The 16,767-nt window shown below is 45.2% G+C and overlaps 2 protein-coding genes across 3 annotated transcripts in view; one reads left to right on the forward strand and one right to left on the reverse strand.

Annotated features, from left to right (window-relative positions):
• TGM5 (transglutaminase 5) overlaps positions 1 to 16,521 on the forward strand; it is a 29,779-nt gene extending 13,258 nt beyond the window's left edge. Inside the window, exons 7-13 of the mRNA XM_077764576.1 lie at positions 8,599 to 8,737; positions 9,349 to 9,452; positions 9,556 to 9,795; positions 13,163 to 13,513; positions 14,059 to 14,219; positions 15,679 to 15,812; positions 16,003 to 16,521. Coding sequence (XP_077620702.1) covers positions 8,599 to 8,737; positions 9,349 to 9,452; positions 9,556 to 9,795; positions 13,163 to 13,513; positions 14,059 to 14,219; positions 15,679 to 15,812; positions 16,003 to 16,156 — 1,283 coding nt within the window. The 3' untranslated portion in view covers positions 16,157 to 16,521. The remainder of the gene's footprint in view (positions 1 to 8,598; positions 8,738 to 9,348; positions 9,453 to 9,555; positions 9,796 to 13,162; positions 13,514 to 14,058; positions 14,220 to 15,678; positions 15,813 to 16,002) is intronic.
• Positions 1 to 16,767, reverse strand: part of CCNDBP1 (cyclin D1 binding protein 1) — a 96,011-nt gene that overhangs the window by 37,993 nt on the left and 41,251 nt on the right. The window contains exon 14 of one of the 2 annotated variants that reach the window (XR_013335240.1): positions 14,063 to 14,171. The exons of the other annotated variant lie outside the window; for it this stretch is intronic. The gene's annotated coding sequence lies outside the window, so the exon portion shown is untranslated. Of the gene's footprint in view, positions 1 to 14,062; positions 14,172 to 16,767 lie in introns of those variants that run through there. 2 annotated transcript variants of the gene reach the window in all.

The raw sequence follows: 16,767 nt of genomic DNA on the forward strand, positions 1-16,767 counted from the left end.
TTGACATGGGAGGGAAATGTATATTGGAGTGGTGGTATGAGCCATGGGACCAGAGCAAGATGCAAGTCGACATAAAATGACCCTGAATTTGGAGTTGTCTCATGCTCAGTAGGCCTGGAGGCCTGACTCCAGGAGGTCTCTGACTCTCTGGAGGTCAGAGAGGTAGGGGATGGAAGAAAATGGGAGATCATATTTTTTCCAATAGGGAGTAGATGCTACACTAGTAGAAGGAAGGGTAAAAAATATGTATGGGGCAAAGAAGGCAAATGGAAGTTGATTTGCAGGTAGCAGGAGGAGCAAGCAGAAGAAAGGTATGGCTGTGAATCTTGAGGCAACTGACACCTAGAAATTAGTCTCATACTAGAGACAGCAGGAAGAGGCCTTCTGCTTCACAAAGGGTCCAGCTTGCTACTGGCTCTCACCCTCACTCTGATCCCCGTGCCTAGGGCTCTCTCAGCCTTCACACATGCATATCTGTATACCTGACCATGGGTCATGGTCAGGAAGTTCTTATTCTAGGAAAAGAGGCCAATAACAACTTTCACTCACAGGACTCTCTAGTCCAATCCGGGGAGACCAGATCTGCCCACAGCTTCATGTTTATTGCAGACTCAGGCCTTCTGTGTAGAAATTCCCTGTATGATAAAGTCTGGTGCAGTCAATGTGCTTGTATGTGCTGAGCCCATCTCTGGGCTCTTGGAGGAAGCCTAGGGACACTCCAGCTACGGAGGAGAGAGCACCAGACTTCTGTCCAAGGGCACAGGAGGTTTCTGTCAACACCCACAGAGGATGACTTCACATGGGTTGGTGAAGAGGAAGTCCTGAGCTCTTCCTCCTCTGTAGCTGCAGGGCCCCATCTTGAGTTGGAGGCTCTGATTGACCAGGGACAAGAAACCAGGAATTCAACAGCTTTGATTCCCAGAGCCACAGTGATATGGGTGAACTGGGAGGTCTGAGTCATCCAGGGAACAGGCACAGGACTGGTAGGCAGAGAATAGATCAATCTTGTGCATGTTGGAGAGGGAACCTTCCTCTGTGTGGAAAAGCCTAAAGACTAATGGGCCTAGCGTGCATGTGAGAGGGAGAGGACCAGGGTTTTGGGTGTGGTTGCCTAGAACTGGGCAATGAGAGGAGTGGAGCCAGTGAATGAAGATTATGCAATGAGAGCAGACTAATTAAAATGTTTATAAGAATCATGGCCCCTTTGTGACCTGGGAAGCAAAGGGCTGGGCAAAGTGGGTCAAATGCGGCTTGATCCAACTGTAGCTTAGGCAACAGAAGGCTTCCCCCAAAGGGCCACCATGGTGTAAATTAATAAGTATATATGTTTGAAAAACTCATGTATTCATCCAGCCACTTACTGAGTCCTTATTCTAAGCTAGGTACTGTGCTTTAAGTACTCTTAGATACAAAGATAGGTAAGACTCAACCTTTTTCCTCTACTAAAAGTTAAGGATTTATCAAATTCCTTAGTCCAATATAGCTACCAAAGCACATTTATTAGTAATACTGTTTTTATTTCACAATAACAATAGCTGATTTGCATTGGAAACTTCTTTTGTGCCAGGCACTGTGCTAAAATCTTGACAACCTAGAATAATGGTGAGGCATGTGATGTGGATCTGGAAGTAGACTGTTTTCAAATACCAACACTACCATCAAATGGCTAGGTGGCCTTGGGCAAGTCACTTAACTTGTGCTTCAGACTTCTGATGGGAGAAAGTAATAGTGCCTACCAAATAGGGTTATTGAAAGGACTGAGGTATAAATATATATAAATATATATTGCATGGAATGTGCTAAGAATTAATAGTGCCTGGCTACCATGAATGTTCAGTAAGCATCAGCTAGGATCACCTCATTTGATACCCTCAAATGGCCATATGGGGTAGATACTATCATCATCATCTCCACTTTGCAGATGAGGAAACTGAGCAGTGAAGCCAGTCTCACATCCAGGTCTGGCATACTGTAACCACTAGGAGATACTGATACATAAACATTGCTAGCAGCTACCACTTACCCAGTATCCTCTGTGTTTCAGGTATATGCCAGGCATTTTCACTCTTTCTATCCTCACAACCAGCCTGCAGAGTAGATATCATTACCATTATTTTATAGATGGGAAAACTGAGGCTTGAAGTGACCAAGTGACTCTTGGCTGACTCAATAATACATTCTCTCTTCTGCAGCCCTGCCCCCCCCCCCCAAATTGCCTTTTTAAATGTCAACATATTGATGTTAAATTCCTAATGAAAAATCACCAAAGGAAAGTGTGCATGCATCAAATTTTGAGCAGGCTTTTTCTTTGACATTCATTTAGTTGGCTGTTATTTTGGGAATTTCAGACAAATCTCTGGCCTACCTTTTCTGTATTTAGGGCTGACCACCCACAGCTCTTAGTCATCAGGCTTTTCCTGTTCTGGCTATCCACTTTATGCTACAAGGGACCTGGAGAGAGTTCCAGCAGCTCCCCCGCCATCTGTCAAGGTTCTAGGGCTGGTTCTTTTATATTCCAGTTGCCCTTTTATACTGTGACTTTTTTTTCTGTGCTGCAGGGCAGACTAATCTCTTCGCAGTCTCTCAGAACTATCCCTTCCTGCTGCAATTTACAGAGTCAGGGTGGGGATTCCCTTAGTCACCAAGTCCCACTCTCTCTTGCCACTCTCTGTGTGGTCTCTCTATCTTTTTTGGTGCAGAAGCTTTCAGTCACAGTCAGCCCTCAGTTCTTCTTCAAGAGGAATTGCTCTATAAATAGGTATAGATTTGGTGTGTCTGTGGAGGTGATGAATTCAGGGTCTTCCTACATCGCCCTCTTGGACTGGAACTTCTGAACTGTACACTTTACAAGGGTTTTGGTATGTGAACTAGACCTCAGTAAAGTTGTCTTTTTGTCTTTTTTTTTTTTTTTTTTTTTTTAAGCCAGTCATCCTGGGAATATGCCTGGGCAGGTCTGTTCCTGCCCACAGCTGCATGGGGGTGGGGATAGAGTCAGCAATGACTTGGAAGACATGAACATTGACTGTGAACAGGTCTATGGGGCATAATCCCCTCTTCTATAAAGTAGAGAGGTGGCCCAGGATCCACGGGGGGAAGGACGGTGGGAAATGGTATGGGAGATGAGGAGGCAGTGTTGCTTGGAGGTAGGCCATTTTCTCTTCACCCAAAACTACCCCATGTGTATATTTTATATATTGGATTCTCACTTATGCTTTACCTTGCATGTAGGGTCCTCTGCTTAAAACCATTTGAACGCCCCTGGGCTAGATGTGATCTAAGATTTCTTCTCACTCAGTTGTGTAGTAGTCTCTATAAAGTACCTCATTATCTTCATTTGAATATACCTTTTGTCCTCATTGTTTTCATTGAGCCCTTAGCTCTCATAGAAGGAAATCTCAGCCACAGCCCTGGTGCATTTTGTTGCCTCAACCTTTGGCTCAAATACAAATCTACTATTATTCTCCATTGATTTATGAGACATCAAGGCTTGTGTGGAATGTTCCCTTACCAGGTTGTGGGTTAATATGTGGCCAGCACCTAGAAAAACGCTTGGTACATGGTTAATTTTACATAAATGTTAGCTATTATAATTAGTCTAATACTGTTTTAATCTCAGCCTCTTGGGCTCCAGAGGTCTGGTTGGGTCTTACTCATAAGGTGTTTCTAGTCATCCCCCCAAATTCAGTTCCCCATCATCTCTATTGCATTTTTGTTTTATTTCCTTCCTTTGTTCTTTGGCGTGTTTAGAGTTAATTAATCATATTCCTCATTTCATGATATTGATCGTAATAGGTCTACTTCAGGCCTCCTTTGTAAAAATTAGTTATTAACTGGTTTTTCCTCACTGTTGTCTTACAACACCTTCCTATTCACCTCCCTCCATGATAGGGAAACATTTTGATATATTTAATATGTAACATTGTCTCTGAATATGCTCTTATCAAAAAAGTATATTGTTATATGCAATATTTTGTCCAATATATTTTTTGTTTTATATGTTATATTTTTCATCTTTATAAATTCCACTGGATCTTCTTTCTATCTTCCATTTCTCTTCTTATGTTCATGTTTTCCTTTACCTCCTCTTGAGCATATTTATAATATTTAAAATAGCTATTTTAAGGTCTCTGTCATCTAATTCAATCATCTCTGTTTTTCTAGATCTAGTTCTATTGATTGACAGTTGTCCTAGTTATGAGTCATATCTTTCTGCTTCTTTGCATGCCTGGTAATTTTTTTAGCAGACATTATTTTTTAGAGCAGTTTTGGGATTCATCATCATGGCAGACAAGCAAGAACAGTTCTAATATGAACTTGTAAAGGCGTATCTGAAAAACCAAGACAATATGACCATCTTGGTTTAAGGAACAATTAAAGACAAGGGAGGAGAAGATACTTTTACCATTTAGAAGCTTGATGCTTCCAGGGAAAAATTATAAGATGCTAAAAATCATCACATTCAAATGCAAACACTTCAACTCTATTAGCTGAAGCTTGACTGTATTCTTCAGTATAAGCCATGGAAGTGTGGCAGCGAAGCTGACCGAGCAAATTTCAACAAATCTAACTCTAACTTTCCACTGATTTCTCTTTTAAAATTGGAGCCACACTTCCACATAGGGAGTTGGTGGGCGGCAGGGGAGGAAAAAGAACTGGTGAGAAGACTTCACAGCCAGTCCTGAAACAGAGTCCATGTTTTAATACACCATCAGGATTATGTCCACCACCAGTCAAAAGTGAAGCTGCCCTCCTTGAGGACAGGGATGTCTTTCATTTTTGTATATGCATCTAACCCATTGCCTAGTTAATCACAGGGGCTTGACACCAGTCACTGGATGAGTGCTGAATGGCTAAGTGAAGAGACATAGCAATTCATGCTGGGAGTGCGGTGTGGTGTGATATACCTTGGGAAATCTGCAGCCCTTTCCTGATCCTGATATCTGGTCCAGCTTTGTCTAAGCATGCCTGTGTGAGGGTTCGTGCATGTGTGTGCACACAAACAAACACACATACCTCCCTTTTATGAGGGACTCCGCCCCCCCCCAAAATATTAGTGAGTCACCTGAGTCTCCTGTCAAACTGTGAGTCATTAGTACTGATAGTCTGCAGAAACCTTATTCACAGGTTCAAGACAACACATGTCAACACAGATTTAATGAGCATTTACTCTGTGCCCAACACTGTGTTGGAAACAAAGATATATCAAGAAAAGCATCTGGTATGAATCCTACTCTAGGGGGATTTGTAATCTGGCTGACAAGATAAGACAAACACAGGAGATCACAGAGAGCTCCATCCAGTGATAAAATACGAGGCACAGGTGATTGGGATTAAGTGAGAGCATGAGGAAGGGAAGTTAGTGTGTCATGAAGTAGTTAGTGAAAACTTGACAGAGGAAAGTGCATTGAGAATGATTTGGTTCTGTGATGCCTAGTGAAGTTGCAGTGGTGTGGCTTGTAGCTAGAAGTTTGGGGATGTTTTGAGATCAGAGAATTGGGAGCTTAAATTCTGCCCTGACTCTTCTCTTTCTGTCATGTGACCTCAATCTCACTAAGCTTCAGGTTTCTCCTCTTTAAAGTTGAGANCAGTGAAAACTTGACAGAGGAAAGTGCATTGAGAATGATTTGGCTCTGTGATGCCTAGTGAAGTTGCAGTGGTGTGGCTTGTAGAGCTAGAAGTTTGGGGATGTTTTGAGATCAGAGAATTGGGAGCTTAAATTCTGCCCTGACTCTTCTCTTTCTGTCATGTGACCTCAATCTCACTAAGCTTCAGGTTTCTCCTCTTTAAAGTTGAGATAACCACAGGGTTTTGGAGGTGATTAAATGAGATTATGCCTGTGCAATGCTTGGCACCATGTCTGGCACTATGATGATGATGATGATGATGTCATCAACTGGCAAGGAAGATGCAGAAGACTGAAAGACAAGCTCAGTTGGGCATGTGTCTAGAAGCAGGGAGGTCTCCACAGAGGCTCAAGATTCAGGAGTTGTGGGCACAGAAGTGAGAGGTGAATCCATAAGGCAAGATGAGCCATTTGTGGGAGGACAGAGCATGTAGGACAGAGGGAGCAAGACCCTGGAAAAAAACTTATGTGTATGACTTCATGCAAATCTGAGCCCTTAGTGTGATATGGAAGCTAAAGCAAGGCCTCACTCATTCCCCATGTGAGCAACCATTCTAACCTCACTGTGACTTCACTGTGACAGTCTGTTGTCCCCCATGATGACAAAAGGGTGAGAACAGATCAGTGCAAATCCATCACCACTTAAAGCTTATGCTCTACTGACAGTCAAGCTTGATACCCAAAGCATAGCGTACAGTCATTATGATAGTGCCATGCAAAGTCAGAAATCACGAGAATAGGAAGAAGATTTGTGAGACACTCATTCAGCCATCTAGCAACGATGCACCACCAAGTTTCTGCAAGATAGATCTGGCTCTGTGTTGTTAATGGCTGTATAATGATAAAGATGAATATCACACAATCCCTCTCAGGAAGGCAGACTCGTAAAGAAATCATCACAAGCCATGTGCTAAGTCAGGTAGAGAACTTTAGAGTACCGTGGGAACAATGCCCCATGTTCAGGTGGAAAAGGTTCATCCAGCCTTGTTGACAACAAGCTGACACCACCACTGACAGTTCATGTGGCTGTTTTTGAATTCATTAATTGGGGTGAAGATGGAGGCTTGCTTCCTGCTCTCCCTGCCCACCCCTCCTTGGCACCTTCTCTTATTATCAGAAATATTACCCACCCTCCTGATTGTAACCTTAGCTCAAATGTGTACACGCAATGATCCTGAGTCACCTGAGTGTTCTTGCCCTATTTCTGTCCCATGTTCCTTTAGTGGCAGTTTTTCCAACCTCACCCTCCCCTCTGAGGCTGTCCTGTGTTACCTCCACCTACAACTCACTTGTCAGCTCTGCTCACTCCCTGCCCTCATTCCTTGGCCTTGCACAGAGCTGCCGCTGAGGAGAGCTCCAGGTTCCCTTTTGGGATCTTCTCCTCCTCTTTCCAAGCTATATCCAGAGATGTGTCCATAACCTGACCAGGAGAGGCTTTGCACACATATTATGCCAATATTTGATAACATAGGAAAATGCATGAAATGTTTGATAAGGTAAAAATGCTAGAAGGCTGAACCGCGTGCATGATACTGGGAAGTGGGCTCAGAATTAGGATTTGAGTGACAGGTCTGCCATTTCCTAGCCATTTGACATTGGTCAAGGTTGCCAACTTTTCTTAGCCTCCTATTTTTTTAAGTTTATTTATTTATTTATTTTGAGAGAGAGAGCATGCACATGTGTGAGCTGGGGAAGGACAGAGAGAGAGGGAGAGAGAAAATCTTAAGCAGGCTCAATCTTAAGATCGAGCAGGCAGAGAAACTTAAGACCATCCTTGGGTCTTGATCTCATGGTTTGTGAGATCATGACCTGAGCTGAAACCAAGAGCCAGACCCTTAACCAACTGAGCCACACAGGCACCTCTCTTAGCCTCTGATTCTTAACCTTTAAAAGGAGGATAATAACAGTAGCTTCTGTGTAGAGTTGTTCTGAGGATAAAATAACAACATGCCTGGCTNGACTGCCAATGCTGTACTTGAAGGGACAGGGTCTCTAGAACATCAGTGGTAGGATGGACTGGGGGATATAGCTGTACTTAAAAGAGTGCAGAATGGGGGAAATATGGCAAAGGACAAAGCAGAGAAGTTGGCTGCCAGAAGGAAGAGATGCCCCTTCAGGAATAAAAACAATATAGTATCTCTTTTCTAGAATTTCTCTACTGGGTACAAACACTCACTTTTCTAAGCTTTTGTTACATAGTTTCCTTCCTTTTCTGCCTTCCTTTGTGACACATTCCTTCGTAACCTTCCAAGACAATACACCCATAGAAAAGGAGGAATCCAAGCCACAGACCTCTTTGTCTAAGAATCTGATGGTATGAACCAAAATTCTAGCTATTTGGTTTAAAGGTGGAGATTCACGGCCAACAGATGACTAAGACCAAGTCAGGCCACTGAGTAGTCTTGCCAAAGGAGGCATGGCCAGGGGCATCTGGGTGGCTCAGCTGATTAAGCAGCCAACTTCAGCTCTCGTCATGATCTAGCAGCTTGTGGGTTCAGGCCCCGCGTTGAGCTCTATGCTGACAGCTCAGAGTCAGCACAGAGCCTGGAGCCTGCTTTCGGATTCTGTGTCTTCCTCTCCCTCTTCCTGCTCGGTCTCTCTCTCTCTCTCAAAATTAAATAAACATTGAAAAAATTAAAAAACAAAAACAAAGGAGGCATGCCTGCCCCGTCCTGCTTGCAAAGTCAGGGACTCACAATTTGCTGGAGTTTCTGTTGGCCCTGGCAGTGCTTCTCTGAGCAACCAGAAGCCCAGCCTCTGCACACAGCCTCTTCCATGAGCCCCAGAGAGGAGTTCAGGAAGGTAGGGAGAGAGGTTGACAACTTCACCAACCCAGTGACCCAAACAGCTCCCCTGACTGGTCCTGCAGGTGCCAAAGGATGGTTTCACTGGGCTCAGGGCCTTACATCCAGGAACCCATCGAATTCCTGAATCCATAGCCCACAGGAGATTTGTTTTTCTTGCTCTTTCTGCAGTAATGAGGTGCCTAGGGATCCCCACCCGTGTAATCACCAACTTTGACTCTGGGCACGACACAGATGGAAACCTGATCATAGATGAGTATTATGACAGCACGGGAAGGATCTTGGAGAATAAGAAGAAGGACACTGTCTGGTGAGAGACCACCTGTCTGTCTCTTTCCAGGGCAAACTCTACCAGCAGATAGTGGGGCAGGACTATGCCCACGAGCCTGCTACCCTCCCAGACCGCCCTCACTTTTACCAGTCTCAGGGCCCTGTATCCCCACCTCAAAGGCTGAGACATGGCTGAACACAAAAACGATTTTAAGTTCTTTCCCTGAGTAAGATTTCACTCTTTGTCATCTCCTTCATTTAATAATCAGCCTGTAGCTCTGACCACAGGAGGGCCTGAAGCCCCACCTCCAGACATACCATGTCTGCCCCTGTGAGTCCACAGCACACAGAGGAAAGGGCCATGAGGACCTTTGGGAGAGAGAGAGTGAGAGATTTTTAACTTCAGTTAGCTCCAGAAGCCTTCACTGTCTATTCACAGAAGAAAGCTCTTCTCTGGGCAAGTCAAAGCTCACAGGAGGAAAAGCTGCCACCACTTACCCATAGAGGTTTGAAGGCTTAGGTTGCATTAAATCTGTCTTTCTATTTAGCAGTCCAACTACCCATCAACCTCTGCCTTGCTCTAGAAAGAACATAAGCACTACAAGCTCTCTTGGCTTCATTTGACACTGACTCCTCTGGCTTCTCCTTCAGGAATTTTCATGTGTGGAATGAGTGCTGGATGGCCCGAAAGGACCTCCCTCCTGGATATGGAGGCTGGCAGGTGCTGGATGCCACCCCTCAGGAGACAAGCAATGGTGAGTCTGTCTAGGAGAAAGGCAGAACCCACTCCCAAAGAAACTGCCCTTGCCCCTGCCTGACCCTGCAGCAACGACCCAATGTGGCTCTTCTGTTCTTCAGGCCTCTACTGCTGTGGCCCTGCCTCTGTCAGAGCCATCAAAGAGGGAGAGGTGGATCTGAACTATGACACAGCCTTTGCCTTTTCCATGGTCAATGCTGACTGCATGTCCTGGCTTGTCTACGGAGGGAAGGAGCAGAAAATTCACCGGGACACTAATACTGTTGGCAATTTTATCAGCACCAAGAGCATTCAAAGTGATGAGCGAGATGACGTCACAGAGAACTACAAATACATAGAAGGTATGACTGGGCCAGTCCCTGACAGAGTCCAAGTCCTGTGGGCTCCTTGCCCCCACCCCAGGGAACCTCCCACCCAGCTGGGGTGGTCCTCTGGGGAACCAGAAGTCATCTGAGAAAGAGAACCCAGGTCCCGTTTCCTCAGCCCCTCAGTTTTAAGATCCCAGTTGAGATGTTCCCATTGCCTCACTTCCTTGTGCTCACTGCCACCCTGCATCCCACAAGCTAGTGAACATCCTCCACAAGATGGTCACATGGAATATAGGCCATTGACAGCATCCCACCAGTGTGGGATGTGAATCCCTCATGGCTGCCTTCCCGGAAAGTTAGCCTCCTTCTGAAGTTGGCAGGGGATCTAGTAAACCCTATTGTATTAGTTAATTTAATGAATTTCATATAACATATTGATTAATTAACTTTGTTTTAGTGAGTGTTTGGAGGACAGTCCAGACCACCAACCAGCACCAAAGCTAATATAAGGTCACATGTTTAGTCCCACTCCCACCCCCTGCAGAGGATGGTTTTGAGAGGTGGGAGACCTAATGGAGGCTTCTTACTTTAGTGAGCAGGGGCAAATAACTAAGGTGTGAACTAATTCTCAGAATTTGAGAAAGACCAACCACTAGGTTCAACCCTCCCGGGGCGGTGGGGGGGGTGGGGAGGGCAAGTAATAATACAGAGTCCGAGGGCCAGAAACTAAGTGAGGAGCAAGAGATAAGCAAGAGTGAATCAGGAAAGTGGGGGAGCAGCAGGTAGCTATGCAGGTGGTAGGAGGGCTGGCCAGTAGGTATCTGTAGTTTGTCTATGTCAGCCTTTGGGACCCACAGGGAAGCTCCACTCTAGAAGCTCTAGCCTAGGAAGGGGTTCACAGTGAGAGACAAGCAATGAACACAACTTAGCATGCTGTTCATCACCTCCTTCCCCGCCACATCCACTCTGAAGCTATCTTGGTTGGTGTGCCAGAATAGATCCTGAGGCAAGGAATCAAGGACAAGTGGTTTATCTGTGAGGCCACCCAGGAACTCCTGGAAGGAAGGAGAGTGAGCAAGTGAGACAGGGGAGGAGAGGAAGCCACACAAGGAGCCTCATCAAGCTGGTTAGCAGCACAGGCAGCTGGAGCTCAGCTGCTGCTTGGGAGCTCTGAGAGGGGGGTTGTCAGGGAAAATACAGGACGAATAATGCTTTATTCTAACCATGTCCCAAGTTCGTTGTTGTTAATCTGACTCTCAATTTAAATGGACCTGTATTTTTATTTGCTATATCTGGCAACCCTATCAGGGATTCAGTGTAAAGTGCAGAACAACACCACAAGTTTATCTCATCCAAGCGGCAAGGGGCTAGGTTATCTATCCACCAGTTCCTGTCAGCCAGGGGTTAAGGGCTGCTCCTTGTGGTGTGAAGTCCTGGGCACTTTTGGCCTGTTCCATGCACCGGCTAAGACAGCTCTGGTGGCAAATAAAGCCTCAGAGAAAAGGTGGAAGGTGCTAGAATTTGAAAGTAGAGCATGTGGGCATTGAACTAGCAAGCACCAAGGGGATACAGGTGGGCAGTGACAGCATTTGCTAGAGGCCCATGGGGTTCCACTGTCAGCTTTGGGGTTTGGAGCTATATTCCTGTGGGCCTGAGGGTGCAGATCAGTCAGACAATATTTGGTTTCCTCCCACTTTGCCTCACAGGATCTGGGGGTAGAGCAGACTACAGGTAGGCTAAATCTGATTCACATCTCCCTGGGCCTACTCTTGCTAAAGCAGATGCCTTGAGATCCTTTTCTGCCTGGAACCAGGCCTAGAATGACCCCTTGGGCAAGGAGATAAAAAAGTGGCCTCTGCCTGGGGAGGTTGTGGGGATGCACTGAAGGAGTGGGGACAGCCACTGGGGACAGTGAATGCTTAGTGAAGGCAGTGTGGGATTCTTAGGGAAGCATGGGTGGGCATTCCTGCATATCTTGGCTACAGTGCCTCCCCAGTACTAAACATACCTCTCTGGGAACTCAGCTTGTCTGAATATTTTTCTTTTCTTTTTTCCCTTCCCTTCCCTTCTCTTCCCTTCCCTTCTCTTCCTTTTCTTTCCTTCTTCCTTCCTTCCTTTTCTTTTCTTTCTTCCTTCCTTCCTCTTTTCCTCCCTCCCTCCCTCTCTCTCTCTCTCTTTCTTCCTAACTATGGCTTCTCAGTTTCTCATTTCTAGGAATTAGTCTATACCTAACCAATCACTTCATTCTAGAATAGGAAATCACACCATACTGCTATCTTTAAGATGCTTAAAGGGCCGTTGCCTTTGCCGTGGAGAAGGAAGGATAGAGCCTAGGGGTCATGAGCACAGACTTTTATGTTGGGCATATTTGGTTTCCACCTGGACTCTGCTGTTTGCCTGTTGTGGAACTTGGACAAGTGACGTGACCTCTCTGAGCCCCATTTTACTCATCTGTATATGGTTTATGTTGGTGGGGGTGGGGGTGGGGTGGTAAGGATGTGGAGAAAAAGGAATACTCATGCACCGTTGTGGGAATGCGAACTGGTGCAGCCACTGTGGGAAATATTATGGAGGTTTCTCAAAAAATTAAAAATAGAACTATCATATGATCCAGCAATCACACTATTGGGTATTTGTCTGAAGAAAATGAAAACACCAACTTGAAGCGATATATGCACACCCATGTTCACTGTAGCATTATTTAGAATAGTCAAGCTATGGAAACAGCCCAAGTGTCCACTGATAGATGAATGACTAAACAAAACGTGGTATATGTATACAATGGAATATTATTCAATCACAAAAAACAATGATATCTTGCCATTTGTCCCAGTATGGATGGAACTTGAGAGGATTATACTTAGTAAAATAAGTCAAAGACAAATACTGTATTGATTTCCTCTCTTATGTGTGGAGTCTACACACACACACACACACAGAAAAGAAACCAAGTTCATAGATACAGAATACAGATTGGTGGTTACCAGAGGCAGGGGGTGGGATGAGAGAAATGGGTCAAAGAGGTCAAAACATAAGTAAATAAACAAGCAAATAAATAAAACAGTGCTAGTGATTTAAGAAAAAACAGTTCCAGGCCTTTTGTGGAGCTGAAGAGAAGGTCCAAAGGGCCATCTTATTTCTATTGGGGACACCACTTTCACATGGGCACTGCTAAAAAATAATAATAATAAATAAATAATTATAATACATCCCTCTCATGGTTGATGTGAGGATGAATGGTGTGAAATGCTCAGCAAAGCTGACACTTAGAAAGCACTTGACGAAAGGTAAGGGGTGTTTGTTGTTGGAAATGAGGGTTTTAACATCCTTATAGTGTTCAGCCAAGGCTCATCCCCCTGTACAGCCTGGTCCACAGCTGGTGCTTTTTCTGTCCTTCCAGGTTCCCCCCAGGAGAGGCTGGTGTTTATGAAGGCCCTTCAGAAGCTGAGGGCTGGAAGGTCTGAAGACCCCCACAAAGCAGACTCGGTGCTACTGAACGGGGACAGCTCTCGGAGTCTTCATATGCCTTCCCTTAGGCCCAGTGATGTCATCCAGGTCTCCTTGAAATTCCAGCTGCTCGACCCGCCCAATATGGGCCAGGACATAAGGTTTGTCCTGCTGGCCCTCAACATGTCACTCCAGTTCAAGGACCTCAAAGTGAACCTGAGTGCCCAGTCCCTGCTGCATGATGGCAGCCCCCTGCCCCCTTTCTGGCAAGACACAGCCTTCATCACACTCTCTCCTGAAGAAGGTATGGGCTCTGGGTATGGGCACAGGATGGTCTGTGTACCCAGAGTGGGTTATGGAAATGCCAGTGGGGACAAGCCAGCCAACAAGAGTTCTGGGGACAGACCCCTGTGACACCAGTCTTCCTAATGTTCCCTTTGGCACAAATTCCTTCTCCCTTTCTTCCCTCCACTCTTCTCTCTCTCTCCCTCTCTCCCCCACCCCCGCCTTTCCCTTCCTCCATTCTCCTCTCCTTTTTATTCTCTCTTTTCTCTTCCACCCAATCCCCTCCCTTTACTACTTCAAGGAAAGAAGCCTGATTTAATAGGGGAAGCCTGAGTTTGGAGGCCTCAAGACTTTGGTTAGAACCTCAGCTTATCCATTTACCAGTAGAATGACCTTGGGGAAACCATTTAGCCTTTCTTAACCTCAGCTTCTCTACCTGAAAATCTAGTACAGGTTTAGTACATGTTTGCCCCCACTTCCCCCAAAGAAAAGTCCCTCAGATCCAACCCAGGTCTAGCTGATTTTCCCAGCTACAATCACCTCATCTTTTTGTTTTCTCCCTAGCGAAGACCCATTCTTGCAGAATTCCCTATTCCCAGTATGGCCCGTACCTGTCAACAGACAAGCTGATCCGCATCAGTGCCCTGGGCGAAGAGAAGAGCAGTCCAGAAAAGATCCTGGTGGACAAGATCATCACCTTAGCTTATCCAGGCATCATGATTAATGTAAGTGGCCTGGGGGCCCCCAGAGATCTGGCTGGGATGGGAGCCCTCTGAGAGTCTGTTCAGGAGAGCAGCCCCTCCTTGCCTCTGACTCTTCTGGTGTCCCCAAATACCTCCCTATCAGAACATGAGATTCATCTGAAAACATCAGACAGGGTGTCCATCCTCTTGTACCATTAAAGGACTTATGGGTGGACCTTGAGCAGGTTCCATGGAAAGGACAAGGAGAGATCCCTCCCTTGTGCCACCTTCTACTGTTGGCTTTCCCCAGGGTCAACGTGAGGAACTATGAGTTCAGATGGAAGAAACCTGAGTAGGGAGAAAAGCACTGACTGAGATCAGCTTAGGTTTGATTTGCCATTTCCTGGCTGTGCATTCTTAGACAAGTCCCTGGGCCCCTGGTTCTTAAACTGTCAAATGAGAGGATTAGACTAGCTAACCTCTGAGGACACCGCCTGCTGTGACATTCTTTGGTCCTCTGAGTTGGAAGACTGTGGATCTCCTCCAGGACTATCTCCCCAAGGCCAAGAAGCCTCCTAGACCCTGCCAAGTGAGCCTGTGAGGCCCTATGGTGGGGTGTGGCTGGCAAGCCCAGCCATGGGAGTCTGTTCTAGGGAGGGTTTCCAAAAATGCCTCCAGGTTTGCTTTCATCTCTCTACAGCCTTGAATGTCCCATTGCTCTTCACTCACACACTGGTATGAAAAGAAAATGAGCCAGTTATGTTAAGAAGAAGAAAAGGGATGGAATGGAATTGCAATAAGAAAGTGCCAAAGAAGATTCTATCCACTCAAAATATTCATGGGAATCCTTTGGGATTGACTATTTTACACTAGGATGAAATCCTTGGAGTAGAGGAAACATCACTAGAGGCTCCAATTTATCAGACTTTCCTATATGTTGAGTTGAGGGATGTAAAATATTTTGTATAAACATCTATGGATGTATAAATGAAGCAAAGTTTTATATAACAATGTCTTGTGTCATATACACTGATATTTTCTTCTATTTCATTTTTTAAAAACATTAATGACAACCCATCGAGTTGTTTTTAACTCATAGTTGGAAAAACCTAGGTCACAGAAGTCTAGCTCTTCAGGAAATAGATCTAAGGAGCAATTGCTACACAATTGCACAGCTAACATTCTTGAATTCATAACAGAAGAAGTGACCTATAAAATGCCATCAGCATAGAAAATCCCCAGTATGATGATGTTTTAGTCATAATAAATTGAGGATTATGAAAAAGAAAGGAAACAGAAAGATTTTAAAGTCCTATTCCTACTTAAAGTTAGTGGAACTCTAAAAGGAAAAATTTCTTGCAACTCAATAATAAGAAGGCATTAACAGACACTGAAGATACAAGTCATCTTCCTGTTGAAGTGGGCCCAATCAAGGGTTTGGTGAATTGGGAAATGAGATTAATTTTCTGCTCCCTTCTTCTCCTTGAATTTCTCTGTTTAGGTTTTAGGAGCCGCCGTTGTGAACCAGCCACTCTCCATACAGGTGCTGTTTTCAAACCCCCTCTCAGAGCATGTTGCAGACTGTGTACTGACTGTAGAAGGAAGTGGTCTCTTCAAAAAACAGCAGAGAGTCCTGTGAGTGCTGGGAGTATTCAGCCTTCACTCCCATCTTGTCCTGGGGTTATCATTATCCTTCTTTCTGGTGAGAGACACCAAGGCCAGTCTCTGAGAACACCAGGAAAGGAAAGCCCTGGTTGCTGAGTGGAAAAGAGTTTTGGAGTTATATTGCGTATGGTTTTCTAACATTCTCTTCTCTCTGCTACAGCATTGGAGTCCTCAAACCTCAACACAGGGCCAGCATCACTCTGGAGACTGTCCCCTTCAAGAGTGGCCAAAGGCAGATCCAAGCTAATCTGAGGAGCAACAAGTTTAAGGACATCAAGGGTTACAGGAATATCTACGTAGACTTGAGGTTATAAATTTTGGAACAGTGAATTGAAAGCACAGATTTTAAGCTTCAGAAGGAGCAAGTTCAAATGCCAGCTGTGCTACTCCCCACCACAACAAAGGATTTGCAGGGGTTCTGAAGTAAGCAACAGAGGAGACGTCAGCAGTGGATAGTCCCCTGGACCATTTGCACAGCTTGCAAGGAGTCTGATCAGAGTCCAGGGAGTCTATGGCATCCAATCAAGAAGTGTGAGATAACACTCAGAGGTCTGAGAATAGTGGTTGGACTTGGCCATGACTTACTACCCCCGCAGAAGATTGACTGAGCAGCTTGCTGTCATTTTGTCATTGCAGTGGCTAATGCCCTAGACCCAATAAATTTTAGTCCTTGTTCTCATCTCCTTTGCACCCATGTAGTCATCACTTTCCCTGCAGCAGTCCCTACCTATTCCCTGGATGCTGGGAGTGTCCTATCGTTTCAATGCCTGAGCCCATTCAAGGGTGAATTACTGAGTGCCTAGTATGTGCCAGGTGCTATTCCGAGTATGGGGGAGAAGACAGGAAACAAAGGCTCTGCCCCCATGGAGCTTACATTCTACTGGTGGTGGGGGGGCTACAGACAACAAACATGTCAACAGGTAAT

Source organism: Crocuta crocuta, unplaced genomic scaffold (genome assembly GCF_008692635.1).
Source record: "Crocuta crocuta isolate KB4526 unplaced genomic scaffold, BGI_CrCroc_1.0 scaffold102, whole genome shotgun sequence".
Lineage (NCBI taxonomy): Eukaryota > Metazoa > Chordata > Mammalia > Carnivora > Hyaenidae > Crocuta > Crocuta crocuta.